The sequence below is a fragment of the Bos javanicus genome, chromosome 5 (assembly GCF_032452875.1).
Source record: "Bos javanicus breed banteng chromosome 5, ARS-OSU_banteng_1.0, whole genome shotgun sequence".
Classification (NCBI taxonomy): domain Eukaryota; kingdom Metazoa; phylum Chordata; class Mammalia; order Artiodactyla; family Bovidae; genus Bos; species Bos javanicus.
In genome coordinates, this window is record NC_083872.1 from 70,492,247 (window position 1) to 70,516,622 (window position 24,376).

A 24,376-nucleotide genomic window follows, 5' to 3' on the forward strand; every position below is an offset into this window, starting at 1 on the left:
TACTACCATCCTTAACTATTTTTTCTTCTCTGAAAAAGGGACAAGGTCTATTGTCAACAAAGAGAATGAATATCCTGCTTTAGGATGTCAACTTGTGACAATTAGAATCCCTTTTAAATAACTTCTTCCCCTAATCCTTTTTCTCTCTGGTTCAAAAAATTGTTGTGTGTTTTATGAGAAGGCCCAAGACTTCTACGATACATGGTTATAAAAGAACAACTTGTCATTGTACTGAATTTATAATTATGACTATTTGAAAAGGCCCTTTTCTTTTCCCACACCAAAATGACCTCTGAAATAAGATGGGCAACTTTTGTTTTAAAACAGTCTCCTGCAGACTTGATTCTTTGTACACATGAATTTGTCTCCCTCAGAGTCTGGGGGGATCTCCACTTCATTGCACTGGGACTTCTGGATTAGTTCTTGTCGGTGGCAAATCTTTGCCTACTGAGGGGGATTGAGTTTGGGGGCACAACCCAAAGCCTTTTCTCAGTGCATCCCTGATGACTCAGTTTGGAGATCAACCTGGATCGGGACAATACAACTTGGGGTCAAAATCAAACAAGGCCTGTTTGTAGAGTAATGAGGCCAACTGGCTTCCGTATGTGGCTCTGAAGGTGTCTTTTGAGGGGACACCCACAGAGGACACTGAGGGTCTCATGCAGTTAGTGGATGCCTTGCTGGCTCCCTTGGGTGTCAGCAAAAGTGGTGAACAGAAAACACCGTGGAACTGGATCCCTGCTTTTTCTACTTGCTGGTGTCTATGAGTCCAGGCAGCCGACCATAAAGCCCAGTCTCTCATCTGTGGAATGGGAACCATCATGTTCTCCTCCAGTGTGGTTTTTAGGATTAAATTTAGTGCCAAAAAGTAAAATACTTCGTCTAGTGTGTGGGTGTCAGTTCCTCCTCTTACTCTTCCCCTTCCTTATCTTAAAGGAGGCCTAGGGTTCAAAGATGCCATTTCAGGAACATTTGCCCCAAACTCGCTTATATTTCTTAAAAGACTACACCCACATGTTAGGGTAGCTCTGTGCTGAGTTCCCTTCTACCTAAAGCGGTGTGTTGTATGGAGTGAAGAATGGACCATGGAAGGAGACAACCCAACCACCACCTAAGAAAAGTTTCCAGCAGCCCCCGGAGAGACCAGCTCTCCAGAGCTTCTCCACTTCCCACCCCCCGGCCCGGGGAGCCCACTGCCCTGTCTGCCCAGGCTGAAAGAGCAGAGGGTGGGACTCCCGAGTAATTAAAGGGAATTTGGAAGACTGGGATGTCGCGGAATGTTAGATCAGTAGCTAGAACAGCATGTGGTGTTCTTTAGGCAGGCTTCATTGAATCCATACAAAAAAAGAAAGAGGGGCTGCCTGCCGTCTGCTCATTTATCAAACAGCGAAGCTCGACTCTTACTGCTTCACAAAAGTGTTTGACTGTTTGCTGAGTCTTGCTCCAGAAATTAAAAGCTGAACAGCCTTAGTGGGGCTGAACCAACCCTGCATTTTGAGACTCCAACTAAATTGTGCTGGGCTTTCAGATTCAGGGACCAGTTGATTATTTGGTGAAAGGAGAGGAGAATAATTTGTAATTTTCAGCCTATAAGAAACACTTAAAAAAAAAAAAAAAGCCAACTCCCTTCCCACAGGTTTTTGTTGTGGCTGGAGGGAGGAGGTGCTGTCGGCAACAGCTTTCTTTGCTCAGAGTGGGAGAAGTCTTGACCTCCAGTGGGGCAGAGAGCGATGTGGTGCAGCCGGGCCTCCACCCACCCCCCACCCCCCACTGCTAGCAGACTTCCTCTCTTCTTCCTGCTTCATCTGAAATGACCTTTCTTTTTGGAGAAGAGGATTTGGCCATCAGATATTTTTAGAGAAAAAGCATTTTCACAAACGAAACTAAAGATGCTAACAGTGCAGATATATGGCTTTGGATACTGTTGTTTCGTCACTGAGTCATGTCCGATTCTTTTGTGACCACCCCCCCACCCCCACCCCCACAGACTATAGCCATCCCAGGCTTCTCTCTCCATGGGATTTCCCAGGCAAGAATACTGGAGTGGGTTGTCATTTCCTTCTCCAGGGGATCTTCCCGACCCAAGGATAGAACCTGCTTCTCCTGCATTGGCAGACGGATTCTTTACCTCTGAGCCAAGATACCACAAAAGCCTTAAAACTGGGTTAACTGAGAATCCTCTGAAGATCTATCAAAATATGGAAAGATACAGTGCTACCTCTGCCAATGAAGAGAATGTGCTAGAAAAGGATGATGGCTCGTGGAAGACATCATGAGGGAGGCAGAGGTGACCCTCCCTGGCACCTCTTCACCTGTCCAGCCAGTGAAATTCCACCAACGTGGATCCTCTAGCCTCCAGGCTCCTCCTCCTCCTGGCTGACAAAGCTCTAGGTCCACTCTCTAACTTCTTGGACCCTGCTATAAGCCTGAAACACAGGCCGAAGAAGTGTTATATCCTCATCTGATAGATGGAAAAGCCTGGTGTTCAAATGGAAGAAAGAAACATAGGTCATTTTTTTTTTTTTGGCTGTTCAATTTAGCACATTTTTAAAAAGTGGGGTACAGCAGAAACTAACACAACATTGTAAAGCAATTTTACTCGAACAAACAAAAAAAAAGTGGTAATATCCTTCGATACTTCATGGGATGGGGAGAGGAGGAAGACGAGAGATGAGCCAGAATGAAAGAAGGAACTGGTGGGTTTGGACTTGTCTGGAGGCTTTACTGAGAAGTAGTTAAGGCGAGGCGTGCCTGGCAGCAGGGACAAAAGGAGATGGTTGCAGCAACCCAGGTGTGACATCATGGCTGGTAAAGATGGAGATACAGGTTATGTTGATGACAGAGGGAGAGTGGAACTTGGTCACAGACTGGAAGCAGTGGGTGCAGCAGTTTGGAGACGAAAGAGCTCTTACCTGGTCAGGGAACCAGGAAAGTTGTGATGGAGGCATACGGTGTATGTGGGGTAGTGGGTTTGAGGGCACAGTGGTGAGGAGGAAGAGACAGATGCAGGTGGAGCATACAGAGGTACGGAGCCCAGAAGCTGTGAAGCAGTCAGAGAGCTCAGCTACATGGAGTAGGCTGATCTGGATGGAGCATAGGACACCTGACAGGTAATTTAAAGAGAAAAGATGGTAGGAAAAGGTGGCATTGCACAAGGGCGTTGAGCTCCTGGTGAAGGAGCCTATGGCCACAGAGAATTGTCGGAATCCACTGGGTAGACAGGTATTGACCTGGGTTGTCCCCCGCGGTAAATTCACTTCAGTTCAGTTCAGTTGCTCAGTTGTGTCCAACTCTTTGTCCCCATGGACTGCAGCATGCCAGGCTTCCCTATCCATCACCAGTTCCTGGAGCTTGCTCAAACTTAAGTCCACTGACTCGGTGATGCCATCCAACCATCTCATCCTCTGTTGTCCCCTTCTCCTCCTGCCTTCAGTCTTGCCCAGCATCAGGGTCTTTTCAAATGAGTCAGTTCTTCACATCAGATGGCCAAAGGATTGGAGTTTCAGCTTTAGCATCACTTCTTCCAATGAAAATTCAGGACTAATTTCCTTTACAATTGACTGCTTGGATCTCCTTGCTGTCCAAGGGACTCTCAAGAGTCTGCTCCAACACCACAGTTTAAGCATCATTTATTCAGCACTTAGCTTACTTTATGGTCCAACTCTCACATCCATACATGACTACTGGAAAAACTTTGACTAGATGGACATTTGTGGGCAAAGTAATGTCTCTGCTTTTTGATATGCTGTCTAGATTGGTCATAGCTTTTCTTCCAAGGAGTGAGCATCTTTTAATTTCATGGCTGCAGTCACATTCTGCAGTGATTTTGGAGCCCAAGAAAATAAAGTCTCTCACTGTTTCCATTGTTTCCCCATATACCTGCCATGAAGTGATGGGACCAGATGCCATGATCTTTGTTTTCTCAATGTTGAGTTTTCAAGCCAGGTCTTTTCACTCTCTTCGTTCACTTTCATCAAGAGGCTCTTTAGTTCTTCTTCACTTTCTGCCATAAGGGTGGTGTCATCTGCATATCTGAGGTTATAGATATTTCTCCCAGAAATCTTGATTCCAGCTTGTGCTTCATTCAGTCCATCATTTCATATGATGTACTCTGCATATAAGTTAAATAAACAGGGTGACAATATACAAGTGCTCCTGTACATGACAATTGATGTACTCCTTTCCCAATTTGGAACCAGTCTGTTGGTCCATGTCTGGTTTTAACTGTTGCTTTTTGACCTTCACGTAGATTTCTCAGGAGACAGGTAAAGTGGTCTGGTATTCCCGTCTCTTGAAGAACTTTCTGCAGTTTGTTGTGATCCACATAGTCAAAGGCTTTGGCGTAGTCAATAAAGCAGAAGTAGATGTTTTTCTTGAACTCTCTTGCTTTTTCTATGATCCAACGGATGTTGGCAATTTGATCCCTGGTTCCTCTGCCTTTTCTAAATCCAGCTTGAATATCTGGAAGTTCTCGGTTCATGTACAGTTGAACTCTGTCTTGGATAACTTTGAGCTTTACTTTGCTAGTGTGTGAGATGAGTGCAATTGTGTGGTAGTTTGAACATTCTTTGGCATTGCCTTTCTTTGAGATTGGAATGAAAACTGACCTTTTCCAGTCCTGGAGCCACTGCTGAGTTTTCCAAATTGGCTGGCATATTGAGTGCAGCACTTTCACAGCATCATCTTCTAGGATTTGAAATAGCTCAGCTTTGTTCATAGTGATGCTTCCTAAGGCCTAGCTTTGTTCATAGTGATGCTTCCTAAGGCCCACTTGACCACACTCCAGGTTGTCTAGCTCTACGTGAGTGATCACACCATCATGGTTATCTGGGTCAGAAGATCTTTTTTGTATAGTTCTTCTGTATATTCTTGCCACCTCTTCTTAATATCTTCTGCTTCTGTTAGGTCCATTCCGTTTCTGTCTTTGTTGTGCCCATCTTTGCATGATATTGTTCCCTTGGTATCCCTAATTTTCTTGAAGAGATCTCTAGTCTTTTTCCCATTCTATTGTTTTCCTCTATTTCTTTGAATTGATCACTGAGGAAGGCTTTCTTATCTCTCCTTGCTATTCTTTGGAATTCTACATTCAAATGGGTATATCTTTCCTTTTCTCCTTTGCCTTTTGCTTCTCTTTTCTCAGCTATTTGTAAGGCCAGACAACCATTTGTCTGGCCATCAGACAACCATTTGCCTTTTTGCATTTCTTTTTCTTGGGGATGGTATTGATCACTGCCTCCTGTACAATGTCATGAACCTCCGTCCATAGTCCATATCCACCTGGGGACTTCATTTATCCAAAAAGAATGACTTTTTACTTTGTTAATATTTTCATCAAGCAGAAGGAGTGTTTAATCGCTGGATTTCCTCTTTACTGGCTGTGGGTAGATTCAACCCAGGAGGAGACAACAGTCTGCCTGCTGATGTCAGTCCTCTCCAAACTTTCCCACCTTTCTTGCCTATTAGGGGACAGTGCTCTCAGATGCTGCTCATAGCAGAGGCCACCAGAACATTTCCAAGAGAGTCAGAGTTGGGGGGAACTGAAAAGAAACATTCCTGGAAGTATAGATGGGAAGAAGAAATCATTTCCTTCCTCCAACACACCTGGCATGAACAAATGCAGGAATATGACATAAAAGAAAGACAAGTTTCTGTGAAAAGAAGGAATGAGGGACTTTAGGGCACTTTCATTCATCCAGAGGGAACCATACTGCTGTGGTAGAGTGTTGTGTCAGACGGGGTGCATTCAAATCCCAGGTCTGCACCTTGTGAGCTGCGTGGCTTTGTATGGGTTACTTAGCCTCTCCAAGCTTCAGTTTACTCATCTGTACAGAGGAAATAGCAATGGAACCTGGCTTGTAATGATTGACTGAGATAATATGTGCAAAGTGACGGGCACAGTGCCTTAGCTAGGACTTGCCTGTGTGCTTAACCAACTCACCTCCATGTCCTATGCTTCCCGGCTTCCTAGGAAAAGAGAGGCAGGGGACATCTAAGTGTTCATGAGTAGGATCCCAGAGGAAGTGGGGGAGGCTCAGATAAAGAGGAGCTCCTTGGGATGAGTGGGAGACAAGATGGGTTTGGCATTCCAGACAGAGGAATCAGCATGTCCCTGAAGCTCAGGGAGCACATTGGGGAAGAGGCAGGATTTGAGGCTGGGAGCTGGGCTGGGAGAGGTCACAGAGGGCATCCTGGGCTAGCCTGAGGATGCTGGCATTTTCTCCAGTGTGGGTAGCGAGGAGGCACCCACCATTTTCTACAAGAAAATGAAATGATCGCACTTGGATTTTAGAAAGATCCGCTGGTGGGGCAGCAAGCCCGGAGATAGGGCAGCAAGCCTGGAGACAGGGCAGCCAGTTAGGAAGCTGGGTCTGTGGTCCAGGTGAAAGATCACAGGAGCTGGAGCTGTGGCAGAGCATCAGGAGAAGTGGCTGAAATCCACTGGATGTCTTGGGCAGAACCAACAGGAGAGGGGTTGTGCAGTGTTAGGAAGAAAGTGGTCTGTCCTGCCTCTGTCTTGGGTGACTCATCAAAGGGTGATGCTGATCTCAATGACGGTAAAACTGTGTGTATTGTTGTTGTTGTTTAGTGCCTAAGTTATGTCTGACTCTTTTGCAACCCCATTGACTGTAGCCCTCCAGACTCCTCTGTCCATGGGACTTCCCAGGCAAGAATACTGGAGTGGGTTGCCATTCCCTTCCCCAGGGGATCATCCGGACCCAGGGTTCGAACCTGCATTTCCTGTATTGGCAGGTAGATTCTTTACCACTGAGCCACCAGGGAAAAGTGAAAGTGAAAGTGACTCAGTCATGTCCAAATCTTTGCAACCCCATGGACTGTATAGTCCATGGAATTCTCCAGGCCAGAATACTAGAGTGGGTAGCCTTTCCCTTCTCCAGGGGATCTTCCCAACCCAGGGATCGAACCCAGGTTTCACATAGTGCAGGCAGATTCTTTACCAGCTGAGCTACCAGGGAAGCCCAGGAATGCTGGAGTCCATAGCCTATCCCTTCTCCAGGGAACCAACCCAGGAATCAAACCAGGGTCTCCTGTGTTGCAGGCAGATTCTTTACCAGCTGAGCTACCAGGGAAGCACAGGCCATCAGGGAAGCCTTCAATATCTACACATATTTCAAAAAGAGTAAATAAAACCCATTGACTCTGGAGGAAATCATAAGTTAAATTGATTGTGAATTTGCAGTTCCTGTTCTATGACTTGATAGTTCCTCAAGAACCTAATGCAAAAAATCACATACACGCTGGTTATGTTTTCTTGCCTCACAAAGGCAGGACAAGAACAGTGCCTCCTGAAGGCCTGTCCTCATTTCCCTGTGCCTCCAGGCATGTCTCTGGACCAGAGTCTAGGGGCCAGGGGCCAGGCACTGCTGTTTGCTTTGTGGACGTTATGTTACACACCATTTGGATAAACATTTTAAAAGATTTCACAACTCTGCCCTTTCTGTTAAATCAAGTAAGAATCAAGCCTCTCAGTCAAAAAAAAAAAAAAAATCTACATATTGTCTGTAGAAAGTGATCTATTTTTTAAAAAGAAAAACAACCAGTATAACATTCTTACAGATTTTTTATGCTTCCTTCAAGAATATCTTGAACTTCCTTGTCAATTAAGAATATTTCTAGGAAGAAAATCCTTTTCTAAAGAGTTGATTTTGTGCACAATGCATTATATAAAAATCTTTTATTCTCCCCACCATCCTGCTACCCTAACAAATATCCATTTTTATGTTTTCATTCCTCTAGTTGTACAAAAATTAATTACAACCTTAGCATAAATTTTGATGCCTGCTGTTTCAGTTAACATTATGTCATAAGCATTTTCTGTGTCATAGCATAGACTTTGTTACCATAATATTCTACTGGGTGGATATACAGTCATTAATTTAGCCAGTTCTCTGTCATGTACATTTCCATTGTTTCCAGTTTTTCAGTCTCATTAGTAGCCCTGCACAGAGCTTCTCCTTATTTTAGCTTTTTCCCTTGGAATTAGTAGAAAAAGTATGATATTTATTGGTAAAAATGCTTCTCAGAAGGCTTGTACTAATAAACAATGTCATCAGCAATCTATGAGCTCTGCAGTTTTACCACACCCTTGACGGGATTCAGTATCATTGTTTTCAAAATGTCGCTAATATCAGAGCATTTTTAAACATGGCACCTTACTGTTGTGCCCATTGCATAGAAAAATTTCCCAGACTGAAAAAAAAAAAAAACAAAAAAACTCTGCTTTTCCTAAGCAACTGATATGCATTTATCTTATGGATGGTGCATTTATCTTATGGATGGTGCATTTATCTTATGGATGGGCTTCCCTGGTGGCTCAGTGGTAACGATTCCACTTACCAATGAAGGAGACCTGAGCTTGATCCCTGAGTCAGGAAGACTCCTTGGAGGAGGGCATGGCAGCCCACTCCAGTTTTCTTGCCTGGGAAATCCCATGGACAGAGGCACCTGGGAGACTATAGTCCATGAAATGAAAAAGAGTCGAACCCGTAGCTACTAAACAACAATATCTTATGGATACTGGACTAACTAACTTGACTGTATCTACTTTCTTTGCTTGAGTAGATAGAAAACTCAGAACCCAGATTATAACCCACTTTTAACTAATGTGAAGAACATGTGGATCTGTCTTTATACTTCCTATGCTTTTCTCTCCATCTCTGCTGTCATGTCTATAGCTTGTCTGTAGTTCAGTAATTGTACCCTATGAACAGCTGCTTTACATCTTGGCTCTGAAACCAATCATGTGGTAAAGGACTAGAGGGCATCCTTGGCCAGAGTTAATATAAGTGACCCAAAGGGATGAGGCCACTAAACCTTGGTGTGGTCTTAGGCTGCATGACAAACAAAGTGTTAGAGAGTCCTGTCACTGACCCCCTGAGTCAAACCCCATGCTTAGTGCTACATTTCCTTGGGTGGCAACAATTTGTAAAAATTGAGATCTACTTGGGCAAACTCGGGGAAATGGTGAGGGAGAGAGAAGCCTGGCATGCTACAGTCCACGGGTTCACAATTAGTTGGACTTGACTTGGCGACTGAACAACAACAACAAAAATAGTTCATTTACAATATTGTGTTAGTATCAGGTGTACAGTAAAGTGATTCAGATATGTGTGTGTGTGTGTATAAAATATGTATTTTCAGATTATTTTCCATTATAATTTATTCAGTTCATTTCAATTCAGTCACTCAGTCATGTCTGTCTCTTTGCGACTCCATTGACTGCAGCATGCCAGGCTTCCCTGTCCATCACCAATTCCCGAAGCTTACTCAAACTCATGTCCATTAAGTTGGTGATGCCATCCAACCATCTCATCCTCTGTCATCCCCTTCTCCTTCCACCTTCAATCTTTCCCAGCATCATGGTCTTTTCCAATGAGTCAGTTCTTTGCATCAGGTGGTCAAAGTATTGGAACTTCAGCATCAGTCCTTCTAATGAATATTCAGGACAGATTTCCTCTAGGACTAACTGGTTGGATCTCCTTGCAGTACAAGGGACTCTCAAGAGTCTTCTCCAGCACCATATACAACTCCAACTTCTCCAACACCACAGTTCACAGTTATAGTTTATTCAGTTCAGTTCAGTTCAGTCGCTCAGTCATGTCCGACTCTTTGCGACCCCATGAATTGCAGCATGCCAGGCCTCCCTGTCCATCACCAACTCCCGGATTTCACTCAAACTCATGTCCATCGAGTCAGTTGATGCCATCCAGCCATCTCATCCTCTGTTGTTCTCCTCCTGCCCCCAATCCCTCCCAGCATCAGGGTCTTTTCCAATGAGTCAACTCTTTGTATTAGGTGGCCAAAGTACTGGAGTTTCAGCTTCAGCATCATTCCTCCCAAAGAAATCCCAGGGCTGATCTCCTTCAGAATGGACTGGTTGGATCTCCTTGCAGTCCAAGGGATTCTCAAGAGTCTTCTCCAACACCACAGTTCAAAAGCGTCAATTCTTCAGCACTCAGCTTTCTTCACAGTCCAACTCTTACATCCATACATGACCACTGGAAAAACCATAGCCTTGACTAGACGGATCTTTGCTGGCAAAGTAATGCCTCTGCTTTTCAATATGCTATCTAGGTTGGTCATAACTTTCCTTCCAAGGAGTAAGTGTCTTTTAATTTCATGGCTGCAGTCACCATCTGCAGTGATTTTGGAGCCCAATATAGTTTATTACAAGATATTAAATAAAGTTTCTTGTGTTATACAGTAAATCCTTGCTATTTATCTATTTTATGTATGATACTGCGCATCTGTTAATCCCATATTCCTAATATATGCCTCCCCACTCCATAACCATGCATTTGTTTTCGATCTTAGTTTTTGTAATGTAAATAAGTTCATTTGTACTGTTTTTAGATTCCACCTATAGGTAATATCATATAATATTTGTCTTTGATTCACTTCATTTAGTACAATAATCTCTAAGTCCATCCAAGTTGTTGCAAATGGCAGTATTTCATTCTTTTTTATAACTGAGTAATATTCCACTGTATATACACTGTATCTTCTTACATCAATCTTCTGTGTCAGTCATCTGTGGATGGGAACTTGTGTTGGTTCCATGTCTTTGCTAATGTAAATAGTGCTGCTATGAACATTGAAGGGCATGTATCCGTTTGAATCAGCGTTTTCATATTTTGGGGATGTATGGGTCACAACAATTTGAGAGGGATGTAGACAAAGTGAGAAGCTCACATCCTTGGCTTACAGGAGTTGAGATTAAAGAAACCAGGGATGTGTTGTCTCAAAAATGACACCCTTAAGGAATTTGGAGAATTACTGCATCACTTTGGTCTGTATCATCACTACAAGATTACATCTTAGAAGCCCTTTTTCTTACTTCTAAAAGTGGTATCATGATGTTATCTTATTAGATTCTCTAAACATCCTTGGGAGGATTTCAGCTTTTTTCATCCCTTTTCAAATAAAGAAATATTGTCCCAGCCATTCTCTACCCTGGAGACAGTTGGCAGCTTCCTGATATACAGAAATAATCAACCTTCATGCTGTCTATTCCAGATTTTCAATTTCTCTCTAATTTCTCCACTTCTTTCCACCCTGCTGATGCCAATTCAATTGAGGCCACCAACATCTATCCCTCTGATGAGGGGAGAACTACAGAAGACCCCGAGTCCTCAGATGTTGGAGGAGGAAACTAAGGCACCGAGAGGTTAGATAGTGAGTCCAGGTTCCCATAGGACTACAGTTTGTTGAATGAATGAGCAAATCAATCAATGAGAGAATCAATGTAGATGAAAGAGGGTGTGAGAGGACCAACAGAGATGAATGAAAAGATGCTCATAGCTCATGCCCTGCTGGTGGAAAACCAGCAACAGCATCTCTCATGAAGGACAGTGTACAGACTTGCTCTCTCTGACCATGCTTGCCTGCTCAATGCTGTGTTAGAAGGGAAAATGAAAGTGTTAGTTGCTCAATCCTGTCCAACTCTTTGGAATTTTCCAAGCAAGAATTCCAGTATTCTTGCCAAGAGAATTCCATGGACAGAGGAGCCTGGCAGGTTGCAGTCCATGGGGTGACAAAGAGTTAGGCATGAGTGAGCAACTAACACTTTCACTTTCAAGCAAGAATACTGGAGTGGGTTACCATTCCCTTCTCCAGGAGATCTTCCTGACCCAGAGATTGAACCTGGGCCTCCTGCATTACAGGCAGATTCTTTACCGCTGAGCCAGCCAGGAAGGGAGCTGGAAGAATGTGGCTAGACTTAAAAGTCCCTGGAAATGAAACAGAATGAATGAGTCATCAAGATAATCACTGGTAATAATGGGTAACGTTTATTGATCACTTACTAAGTGCTAGGCACTGTTACAAATTATTTACATGTTAATGTTTTAAATTTTCACAAAGATTTTCTGAGGTAGGGGTTATTATCATTCCCATTTTACAAATGAGGAAGCTGAGTTATTTGAATGTTAAATAACCTGCCAGAGGGCCCCTGATAACAAATGGCTGAGCTCTGATCTAATCCAGGTAATCTAGCTCCAAAGCCTTTGCTCAGAACCCCTCCACCATCCTGCCTGTTCATAAACATCATTGCTCTAAACACCAAGAAAGATGCATTGGTTGTGTTTTCGCCTTGGCAGATGGCTCCCCCTCCTAGATTTCTGGCAAATCCATGTAGTTGTCCTGGGCAGCAGCAATTTGCATTGTCCACTAGGCAAATGAGCAGAGGAGGCTCCCCAGACCCCCTGGAGTTGGGCTTCATGCCTTCATCCAACAAACACAGACTGACCTCTCTTTGCCTGTGGCCTGGGCCACGTCCCTGCTCTCATGGAGCTTGTGTTCTAGTGGAAGGAGATGTAAGATAAGTACTCAGAGAATAAGAGCTCAAGACAACTTCAGAGAGTTCAAAGTGAGAGAAAAGAGGAAAGCAGGGTCTCGTGATGGGGGTGGGAGGTGTCTGCTTGTGTTACTCTGCACCTGCTGGGCAGAGAAGGCATAGGCAGAAGGACTTTGTCCAGAGGCCTGAATGCTATAGGAGAAGGACCTAATACTGTGAGGATCTGGTTGAAATGGGATACTCAAGGCAAGAAGAATCTCAAGAAATGGAGACTCTCAAGGCACAAGCTGCAATCAAGATTGCTGGGAGAAATACCAATAACCTCAGATACACAGATGACACCACCCTTATGGCAGATAGCAAAGAAGAACTAAAGAGCCTCTTGATGAAAGTGAAAGAGGAGAGTGAAAAAGTTGACTTAAAGCTCAACATTCAGAAAACTAAGATCATGGCATCTGGTCCCATCACTTCATGGCAAATAGATGGGGAAACAGTGGAAACAGTGTCAGACTTTATTTTCTTGGGCTCCAAAATCACTGCAGATGGTGACTGCAGCCATGAAATTAAAAGATGCTTGCTCCTTGGAAGAAAAGCTATGACCAACCTAGACAGCATATTAAAAAGCAGAGACATTACTTTGCCCACAAAGGTTCATCTAGTCAAAGCTATGGTTTTTCCAGTAGTCATGTATGAATGTGAGAGTTGAACTATAAAGAAAGCTGAGCACCAAAGAATTGATGCTTTTGAACTGTGGTGTTGGAGAAGACTCTTAAGAATCCCTTGGACTGCAAGGAGATCCAACCAGTCCATCCTAAAGGAAATCAGTCCTGAATATTCATTGGAAGGACTGATGCTGAAGCTGAAACTCCAATATTTGACCACCTGATGCAAAGAACTGACTCATTTGAAAAGACCCTGATGCTGGGAAAGATTGAAGGCGGGAGGAGAAGGGGACGACAGAGGATGAGATGGTTGGATGGCATCACCAACTCGATGGACATGAGTTTGAGTAAGCTTCAGGAGTTGGTGATGGACAGGGAGGCCTGGCGTGTTGCAGTCCATGGGATTGTGGAGTCGGACATGAGGACATGACTAAGTGACTGAACTGAACTGGGTGAAATTGTATTCCAGACAGAAGGAACTTCAGTACTAGGGCCCCCAATGGAGAGAAAGCCTGCCATGTTTCAGAAATAAGAAAAAAAAGAAAGCCAGTGTGGCTGGGATCCAGTGAGTCAGGGTGAGAGTCAGAGAAGAGGAAGGCCAGGAGGTAAGCACAAGTCACAGAGGCTGAGGTGGGGGGTTGGTTCCAGGTACATTGGAAGCCATAACTGCGGGGCTGTAAACAGGGGAGAGACAAGCTCAGAGTCACTATGTACACTGCCTGTGTCGTGAGCAGGAAGGGGAAGCCCAGAGCAGCCAAGTGAGACTCTCTCAGGATCCAGAGCCCCTGCATCACTCAGGTGGTCTCTTCCTGACCCACCCCCGCCCCCCCGACACCTGTGGTCCTCCAGGGGGCCTGTCAGACGCCCTCATTGCAGCCCAGGGTCCACGTTTTCCTCTGTTCTTTAGATTGCCGTTCGTAAACACAGTCACTGTGCTCCCAGCCTTTTCCAATGGGTAACTGATTCTTGCTTGACTTGCAGATCATAAGGCAGCAGTTTCCTCAGTTAACCACCAGGAGACTCGGGACCCGCGGACAGTCAAAGTAAGCACCGACGGCCTTTCCACCTGCAGAGCGCGCGTCCATGGGCCTCCAGAGACCCAGACTCCGGGCCTCTCATCCTGAGCTCAGTCTGGGGAGAAGTCTGTGCCTGGTGGGAGTGGCCCCCTCTCCTAGGAGCCCTAACAGAGATGCTGTCCAAAGACCAGCTGCTTTAAGGAATCCGACTTGATGCTTCCCTGCCTGTAGGTGTTTATGTGAAGTAGTCTTGAGCATCTTCTAAAAGGAGCACCTTGTGGTCTTTTGACCAGTTTCCAGGTTACTCGGATTGTTTTGACCAGCAAACTGTGTACTCTCACAGAATCCAGTCAGCCAGAGAAGCAACATATACCAATCCCTGCAAGGGAGATGGGCCAAAAGATGCTGTGGTACCCAGGCATCCTGCTTCCCAGTCACCCATTCTGTCAACCAACCCCCCAATGTTTGCTTCTCATTTTCTGATGTCAGATAACGGTGCTAAGTGCTGGGGACACGTGAGCAGACAGGTCCTGGACGGAGCAAATATTCTCCAGCGGAAGACACACACACACAGACACACACACACACACACACACACAAATATCATTAGATTGTGAAGGGGATTGCCCTAGGGAATAACAAAAGGGTGGCCTGGTCTAGAAAGGGTAGCCTAGGAAGGAAGGCCTTACTGAGGAGGTGACCCGAGGAGTGAGAAGGCTGTGCAGACGTCTGTCTCCCAGGTGAGAGTCAATAGGAAGGGAATCTCTGCCTATCCTGCCCAGGCTTCACAAAAATCTAGATTTATAAAGACTCATTTCAAAGGGTATTTCAAAATACTGTTGGAAGTGACTAGGTGTTCCGTGAAGAAGGTCTGTTGACCATGAAAGTTTGGTAAGCTCTGAACTAAACAGGTCCCTTTATGCAGGACTTGTCAGAACCTTTATTATGCTAATTATACCTGGGGACTCCACTAGGGAGTGCTGTATTATGCAGCATTTCTATAAGCATTTTGACCATGTTGGGTAGCAGATCAACCCACACTGACTTATAAAATAATGAAACTTATTATTAAAACACAGCAACCACATATAGGACTTGTAAGACTTGTCACTTAAAGTGCTTCAGAAGCAGTGTATCCAATACTGTCCCCCTCATCCCAGCCCCCGGCCATCCCTGGGCAGCACATTCCTACCCTCCAAGGGTAGGTTTAACTTTGGAGCCAAGTTGGATAAAGAATGTGGAAAGTAGATGATCAAACGGGGGAAACCCTTTTTAGTAAAGGTCTGAAAATCAAATGAGACTAATTTTTTTTAATGTGGCTCAGAAGTTCTGGGGGGCAATTTTCAAAGAGAAAAATTTTGAGCAAGGGGTATTTTGGAATAAATTTCTAATAATTTTTCAGGGTGACTCCTCTGAAGAATAAATTTTGTTCATACTGAAGAATTCAAGTATTTGTTTAAAATGAGTTTTCAGCCCTGGTAAGAGTATGGAGTAGAAAACCCAGATTCTTCCTTTCTTGTTTGCTGGTGAGCATGTGGTTGGCACACAAAGGCAATTCAATCTACAGATAAGTGGATGGCTGGAAAGCTATTGAATGAATGGAAAGGAATTATTTTTTTCTCCAGCCCATGGTCTTTTTAGCATCACTGGTTCCAATACATTGCTGCACGTTTCTGAGATAAAAGAGTGTAAGTAGATAGTAATGATAGGTATGTGGTAAAAATAGGCAATAAGAATAATAAAAATAGAAGAGAAAGTCTTCCCATCCTACATAAACTTGGAGAAAGTTTCATTCTGTCTATATGTAAGAGCCTGCTTTTGTTTTTTGTTTTCTTTTTCTTTGACTTAGAAGTTGGCAAATGGGACAATATCTTTAAAAATTCAGTTTCATTGTATCCTCTCCATAAGCATCCTCCAAGGTTGGTCACACCTTCAACCAACTGAAAGGTAATAAGAAGCTCTGGTCTCCAACATGCCACTTGGCCTTACGGAGACAGTCCTGTCCGACTCTTTGCAACACTATAGACTGTAACCCACCAGGCTCTTCTGTCCATGGGATTCTCTAGGGAAGAATACTGAGTAGGTTGCCATGCCCTCCTCCAGGGTATCTTCCCAACCCAGGGATCGAACCTGAGTCTCCTGTGGCTCCTGCAGCAGGCAGGTTCTTTATCTGGGAAGCCAGATAAAGAAGGAAAGCCCCAGGGAAGCCCCTTATAGCGACAATCCCTCAGCAAATTTACCTGGACAGACTAAATGGGTGGGGGGTGGTGTGCTGGTGGAGAGTGTGTTGACCTGAAATAAAAAAACTTACAGACCTGAAATAAAAACTTGAGAAGTGATCAGAGCACTAGCGTCACTAGCTTCACTGCAGTTGGCAATTCTAGCAGTATACTCTGAAAAATCAAGAAGTGGTCTGATCTTAATACGTTATTACCATCTTGAGCTTAAGAAAGAATAAGGGCAGACTTTGTAAAGTTAGGGAGGCATGTCATAACTACCTTCCCACCTGGAAGGTCTCCCAGAGCAAACGGAACTCCCCCACCCCACCCACCAAAGGAGTGCCTTCCGGGTGGAAAGGCAGTTATGACAGTTGGCAAGTAGAAGGCACAGACGATAGAAATCAGCTCGACATAAGGAAGAACTTCCTGATCGCTATACTGACCTAAAATGAGCTGGGCTGCCTTTGGAGGGTCCGAGTTCTTCATCCCAGCAGGCATTCAGATAGAGGCGCAATGCCCACTAAGCAGAAGTATCACAGAATGGTATCCGGAGTGGAGGGGGATTTGGGGGAGGGAAGGTTACCTGTGCTCAGCTCTCCTCTCCCAGGAAGGCTCTCCCAGAACTCAAGAGTGTTTTCTCCTTTGAGTTATTTCCTGGCTATCGCCACCAAATCGTTACCAGTAGAAAAGAGTAGTTACCACATTATACAGCATTTCTGAAATCGAGGTCCAGAATTACTTACATTAATATTGCCATGTGATTGCACAAAATGACCCTGGACCTGCTAAATGAGAATCTTCGGGGGTGGGACCTGGGAGTCTGTATTTTAATATGTTTTGTAGGTGATTCTTATCATTAGTAAAGTTTGAGAATCACTGGCTTAGTGGTGAAAAGCACCTTTAGAGGCTCAGATCCTGCCTCTACTGCTTACTCACTAGATGATCTTGGATGTCTTAATTCTCTAGGTCTTAGTTTCCTAGTCTGTAGTATGGGGATATTAATCAGTTCCAGCCTCCCAGGGGCTTTGTGAGATGAAATCATGTGATGTGTGTAAAGCACTTAGCACCTTGTTAGCGACTATGCTACAAATAGTAGATAATGACCGTCCCATCAAGCCAGGACCGTCCTGCAGGGCCACACCCAGCAGGCTTGTGGATCCCAGAGGGATGTGCGTGAAAATTATCTGTGGTTTGTCTCAGTGCTGATTCTAGGGCCCTATCCCCTGTTCTGTGAAGGGGCCTTAGAATCTGTATTTTTATTATGTTCCATAAGAGGCTCTGACAAACATCAAAGTTCGTAGCAATGTGTTTTCTTAGTGCAGCACAGTGGCTCTGTGGTCAGATCGACCCACTTCCTCCCCTGAACAAGCTGTATGACCTTGAGCAAATTACTTAAGCTTTCTTGCCTCCAATTCTCATCTGTAGAAAGGTTATAATAATCTCCACTTCATAGCATTATTTTACAAATAAATGTAGGGAAAGCATTTGCCAAAGTGCCTAGCACACCATAAGTTCTTCATAGATTGTCGCTAAAATCCAAGCAAAATGCAGCCTCCATCCCTCATTAGTCTTAATTGAAAACATTACTATTATTAAGCCCTTCCTGAGTTAATAAAGGGTTCTGGTCTTTGTTTTCCATTCATTGTCAACTGAAACACTGAGTTTATATTTTTAGATACAGTTGTTTAAGACTGCTATTTATTGATTAAGAAAAACATAGGCCAAATAAATTTTTGTTGTTGGTACAGTTGGCAGCCATGAACACCCTCGTCTCCTTGGGTCTTTGCTGAGGGGGACATTCAGACGCTGTGCCTGTAGAATCATGCTTGGCTAGATACAAGAGATTAAGTACAAATGGAAATTTTTTCATCCCACTTTCTGCTTTGCAAAGTATTTGACTTAACATTGTCTGTAGGAGGCAATTCTGGTTATTTTTACCTGTCTGATTGATGGCTGGCAACATGGAACTTTGTTTTAATTCTAGATTTCTAAGATGTTGAGCCTAACAGGGGAGTTAACTCTTTTAGTTCGGGGAGAATGGGTCCAAGCCATCATTGGCCTTGGGCTCCAATGGCTCAGGATCCCCCAGCTGATAAGGGTATACGTGGGTTTCTCTCTCTCTCTTACTTTACGGCCCAGGTACCATTACTATGGCATTGCAGTGAAGGAAAGCTCCCAATATTATGATGTGATGTATTCCAAGAAAGGAGCCGCCTGGGTGAGCGAGACAGGCAAGAAAGAAGTGAGCAAGCAGACGGTGGCGTATTCACCCCGGTCCAAACTTGGAACATTGCTGCCAGAATTTCCGAATGTCAAAGATCTAAATCTACCGGCCAGTTTGCCAGAAGAGAAGGTGAGCACGCCTGCAGGACTGCTGGAGTGGGTGGTTCTCTCTCTCTCTCACAAACACACCACACCCACACACACCACACCCACACACCACAATCACACACAACACACTCACACACCACAACCACACACACAACACACATACTCCACACACACCATACTCACACACACCACACTCACACGCATCACACACATACACCACACACACACCACACTCACATACATCACTTACACATACCACATTCACATACACCACACTCACACACACCACGCACACACACCACACTCACACATACCAGAAATATACATACCACACTCACATATACCACACTTACACACATCCCATTCACACACCCCACTCACACACACCACACATGCACCGCACACACATACCACATTCACACGTGCCACACTCACACACACCACACACACACACACCACTCACACACACCACACCCACATACACCACACTTATACACACTTCTATTGCAAAATAGTGAGTTTAAAAGTATAAGGATAGAAATCTGAATCAAGTTGGTCCATTAGTTGTGACAAAGGTAGCATCCCAAAGCAAGATGATAATAGTAGAGATAACGGGATATGAGGTATACAGAAGCTGCCTGAACTACCTTCATAACTGGCCTGTAAACCCAATCCTATTCTAAAATAAAATGTTTACCTCTCTCCCTGTCCAACTTGTCTACCTACCTACCCATCTGCGGTGCTGCACTGGTCTCCTTTCACAGGGGAGGGCCCCCTCCTCTGCATAGCTTTTTCATAGAATTAAGTTTATTTCCCCATGTGCTGCAGAGGATGTGGTGACATCACACTCCCACAGACAAAGAAGATTTTAAAGGTGGTAGTGATTCAGATAGTTTGGGCCATGGTATTGGGGAGAAATAATTGGAAACACCAATCTGGAGACTCTCTGCTAGGTGATCCCATCCTAAGCGATCTATCTTTTTTTTTATGGGAGTATAGTTGCTTTATAATGTGTTTCTGAAGTGAATCAGTTATATGTATACATATATCCCCTGTTGTTTTTTGATTTTCTTCCCGTTTAGGTCATCATAGAAGCATTAAGTAGAGTTCCCTCTGCTATACAGCATAATGCATCTATCTTGATGTGGCCCAGGGTACCAGTAGGTGTTGAGTTTCTACATATCACACTGGAATGCAGTGATGAATGAGACTTGATTCCTGCTGTCAGGAAGCTTACAGTCAAGCCAGGGAGACAGATGCTTGTACAATCAAACTAAGTTTGTATTAAACGTATATCTATGTTCTCAAACAAAAAGAATAAATAAATCCTTATTTTTCTCAAATTTGCTTTTTTTTCTCAGCAAATTTCCTGTACCATTGCTTTAAAATTCTTGGGAAAGTGAAGCTAGAGATGCAGTTCTTTTGCTAAGCAGATTCCAGAGAATTTTCAAATGTCTTTTTTGTGTGATTTTGACAAAAGCACCTCTTCTTATAGATGTAGGCTGAATGTTAACTTTTCAATATCTCAGCTGATGAGAATTTAATCCAGTAGGCCTTACTGAACTCTATCTACAATGTGCCAGACACTAAATGCTTGATATACACAAGCATGAATAATATGCTGTTTTTATTAGTATTTTCCCCAAATCCAGAATTTCAGGGGGTAGACTTGGGGCAAAAAGAGAAACCTGTGCTTTCTGTACAACAGGGTGAGTGCTCTGAGAAACATTCAGGCGCTATGGAGCACAGTGGAGGAAGCTGAGGGAAATGAGTTTCAATGGGACATTACAGGATGCATAGGAGTTAGACAAATTTCATCCCCTCAACAGAGAATAAATGACTTGAAATTCCAAAGGCAGCAGTAATGTGGACTAATGTATGCTTTTATTGTTGATCCTTCCCCACCCCACAGGTTTCTACCTTTATTATGATGTACAGAACACACTGTCAGAGAATACTGGACACTGTAATAAGAGCCAACTTTGATGAGGTAGGTCAATAAGTGTTAGGCTGTGAATACTCTGCATTAAAATATTATATTACAATAACACTAGCTTTGACTAGTTTCCAGGTCTCTAGAAGCCCTTGATGTACATTAGCTCCCTGAATCCGCAGTGATCCCAGGAAGCAAGCACTATCACTACCCCCATTTTGCAGATTTTCTGTGTGGGCAGTGGCTGGCATGGCTTTTTCTAATGAGTGAACTACATCCTGCCCAGTTGGCCTACTGGGAACCCAGTTTTGTCAAGATATCATTATGCCAGAATTATGCATTCAGAAAAACTAAAGGAAAGCTTATCTATATTTTGGGTTTAACCTTTTCCTGAGGCTCATCTGCTTCAGTGCATTTGGAGCTGATTACCCTCCATTCTCAAGTTCTAGTCCCCATGTCCATTTAACACTGTCCGTAGGACCATCTTTGAATACAAACAGTGTGAGGATTTAATTTTGATTTTAAAATATTATAGTTAAAGAATGGAGAGAAGAAATGAGAGGATAGAGCACTGGTTATATAAACAGAGACAGTAAAATATTCTTGTCTAAAACGCCATCAGAAAGAACCTTCCAAAAGGATGGCAGGAAACCACATGTTTCACCCCATAACCTGAGGCCATTCTGTTTAAAGAAAATGCCTTTCAGACAAAAACAAAAACAAATAAAACCACCTGGGATCAGATGTGGACATTGAATCTGAGGGAAGATAACCTAGACTCTGGGCTTCCGGGATAGCTCAACTGATAAAGAATCTGCCTGCAATGCAGGAGACCCCAGTTCGATTCCTGGGTTGGGAAGTTCCCCTGGAGAAGGGATAGGCTACCCACTCCAGTGTTCTTGGGTTTCTCTGGTGGCTCAGACGGTAAAGAATCCGCCCACAATGCAGGAGACCTGGGTCAAATCCCTGCATTGGGAAGATTCCCTAGAGGAGGGCATGGCAACCCACTCCAGTATTCTTGCCTGGAGAATCCTCATGGACAGAGGAGCCTGGCAGGCCATAGGGTCACAAAGAGTCGGACATGACTGAGTGACTGAGCACAGCACAACCTAAGCTGTAAAAGGGCTACACGAATCTCTTGTTATTGGTGAAAAAATGCCTGAGATTTCCCTTTTTAGAGTGGGGGGTTCGTGTGCTGTTGGAGATGGAGGGGACAGGATGAGGTAAGGCAGTGAAGACTTGTTGAGCACTTGCTGGTACCTGTGCGGCTCCTTGTACTGTTCCCTCTGGAGCCTGCTGCAGCAGTGGTACCCCCGTATGTGAGCTGTCACTTGGTTCATAGGCACAGCTCCAGAAGAGGGGGCCATAGAGTAGGACTCTTCTTCCTGCTCTTGATTTTCATCCACTAAGTTTTTAAATCTCCCAAATTCCTTCTGTGACCGTTTAAGTCGATTTTTTTGTCTTAAAGAAAGAAAGCTCATTGCTTTCTCTCATATTGTGGTTTGGTTATGCCTTATGTATCAAAGAACCCTGAGATCTGGGCAAATCATGACTCATGATTGGTTAAGACAACACTGGCTTCTGTAACACACAAGCCTCAAGTCTCAACACAATTTGACAAGACATGTCACAGTCCAATGTGGATGCCCTCGATTGGATGGCTGGTTGCTGGGGGTGGTTCAGGGACCCAGGCTCCTCCTACCTCATGGCTGTAGCCTGCCCTAGAGTCTTGGCATCCTCTTTGTTCAGCTGATGGATCAGGGAAAAGGATTACAGCGAAGACATCCTCTCTTCTTGAACTTGTTGGCCCAGAGATAAGATGCATCACTTTTGCCTGTATTCCATTGGCAAGAGCTTGTCTCATGGCACTCCCCCCACCCCCCTCTGCTCCTTGAGGTAAGAGGACCTGGGAAGTGTGGCTCCTCTCTGGGCAGCAGCTTATTTACTAGAGGAGATCTAGTGGTCCCTCTCTGCCACAAGTACTCATAACAAAACTGGTGATAGTCCTCGCTTAACATTCTTATCAAAACTTACTCATCGTCTCCCTTCACTGGCTTCCATTTCTTAATTCCGACACTTATTGGGCATCTAATGATTTATACACTGCTAGATCCCGGGAATGGGGTGATAAGATAAGCCTCGAAGGGAAAAAAGTCATGCATACCAGTAACTCTGGAGAAGGGAATGGCAACCCACTCTAGTATTCTTGCCTGTAAAATTCCATGGACAGAGGAACCTGGCAGGCTATAGCCCATGGAGTCACAAAAAGTTGGATACAACTGAGAAACCAACACACACCAGCAGTTAGGATGCAGAATACATGGTGAGAGGTCCAGAAACCTTGTGAGGGCTTGAGTGTTCCTGTGGGAGAAGGGCCAGACTTGGAGCTCAGGCTTGGATTCAAGATGTGGCTCAATTCCTCATCCTAGGAATGAAGATAAACATACCATCCCTGCCTATCCATTTCACAGGATTGTTGGAAGGAGGAGATGAGACAATGCCTGGTAAAAGGTCATACAAATGCTTGCTTTTATCAGATATGTTAATCAGAGAATTAAGGGAGGTCACACAGTTGGTTAGATCTTTGTCACCTACCGCTGCTGGCCCAGTATTCTTTCCACCCCACTGGCAGGGGTATTTGGTGGCTGTTTTTGAGGTGGCTGATGAAAATGCGGTTGATTCTACCCAAACACAAAAAGAATGCAGGGGCTATTTTACCTCTGATGAGAATGGCTTTCTCTCCTACAGCTGAGAAAAGTCATCGGTAAATAGATGGTGGATGTCTCTGGTACATTTTGATGATGTAGTTTGTTTCAGATCTTCAGGATCTTTAATATCCATTGAGGTCACAATGTATGCTAGTATCACAGTCTTAAATTACCTTGTTTCCTTGTTCATTGTTTGTCTCCTGCCACCAGAACACACAAGCCCTTAAGGGCAGGGATCTTGTTTACTACTGTATCCAGGTCAGCTATACTCTCAGGCTCTCAGTAAATATTTCTTGGGTGGGTGAGTAGATGGATTGATGGATGATGGATGGATGGAAAACCTCCACAGACTTACAGCATTATCAGGAGAGTGCAAAGAAGCCAAGTCTACATATAGGGGACTTCCTGCAAAGCCTTCTCCAAACTACATTGCACAAAGAGTTGTAAAATCAGATAGCCCCGTGTTTGAGTCTCAAATCCACCACTTACCAGCCTGTGACCTTGAGAAAGGTACTTAACCTCTGTGAGCCTCAGTTTCTTTTGCTGTAAAATGGGACTCAGAGGGAGATGAGAGGCTGCTTTGGCAGCTATGAGGTAGCTATATCTACCTCATAGTAAAATTGTGATAATTACATGAAAATTGTATAGATTAAAGTATCTAATTTCAAACTCAGAGCATAATAACTGCTAGCTATTGTTTTGTCAAGTTCCTTTTAACACTATAGCAATTAAGTACCCATGACTGGAAATCATCAGATATGTTTCCACAAGATGCCAATATACCAGGAATAAAGTAAGTATGGACATGGAAAAGAAATAGAAAACTTACGTAGATATTGTTAAGGAAATCACCTTCTGATGCTTTATTGAGCAGAGAGGAAAAAGGCTGAGAATTCAAGGGACTAAAGTAGATAATCCAGAAAACTTGTTTTAAATAATCATTTTCAATCATTTACCTATGATTCTTTCACCATTTTTGCTTGCAAGGAGTAAGGAGAACTTTTTCTGTCTAGTTATGCTTCCATTTATTAAATGCCTTCACGATGCCTGGCATTTTATAAATAATCTTATTTCATCCTACTAATAGGTAAACATCATCTCCATTTTGCTAAAGCTGATAACTCTCTTTTTTACATAATTATTTAGTCCCGAGCTCCAGATTCAACTGACTTGCCATCTAACATAACATGGCCT

At 43.9% G+C, this 24,376-nt stretch overlaps 1 protein-coding gene and 1 non-coding gene across 6 annotated transcripts in view; one reads left to right on the top strand and one right to left on the bottom strand.

The window, feature by feature from the left end:
- RFX4 (regulatory factor X4) overlaps positions 1–24,376 on the top strand; it is a 172,485-nt gene that overhangs the window by 85,406 nt on the left and 62,703 nt on the right. For 4 of the 5 annotated variants that reach the window (XM_061417197.1, XM_061417196.1, XM_061417198.1 and 1 more), the window contains exons 5-7: positions 13,957–14,018; positions 18,350–18,563; positions 20,454–20,531. In XM_061417197.1, the coding sequence (XP_061273181.1) occupies positions 13,957–14,018; positions 18,350–18,563; positions 20,454–20,531 (354 nt within the window). Of the gene's footprint in view, positions 1–13,956; positions 14,019–16,568; positions 16,754–18,349; positions 18,564–20,453; positions 20,532–24,376 lie in introns of those variants that run through there. The other variant, XM_061417199.1, reaches the window with a different exon arrangement.
- Positions 11,641–11,711, bottom strand: TRNAY-GUA (transfer RNA tyrosine (anticodon GUA)). Its single transcript has one exon. It is a non-coding gene; the product is annotated as a tRNA-Tyr (tRNA).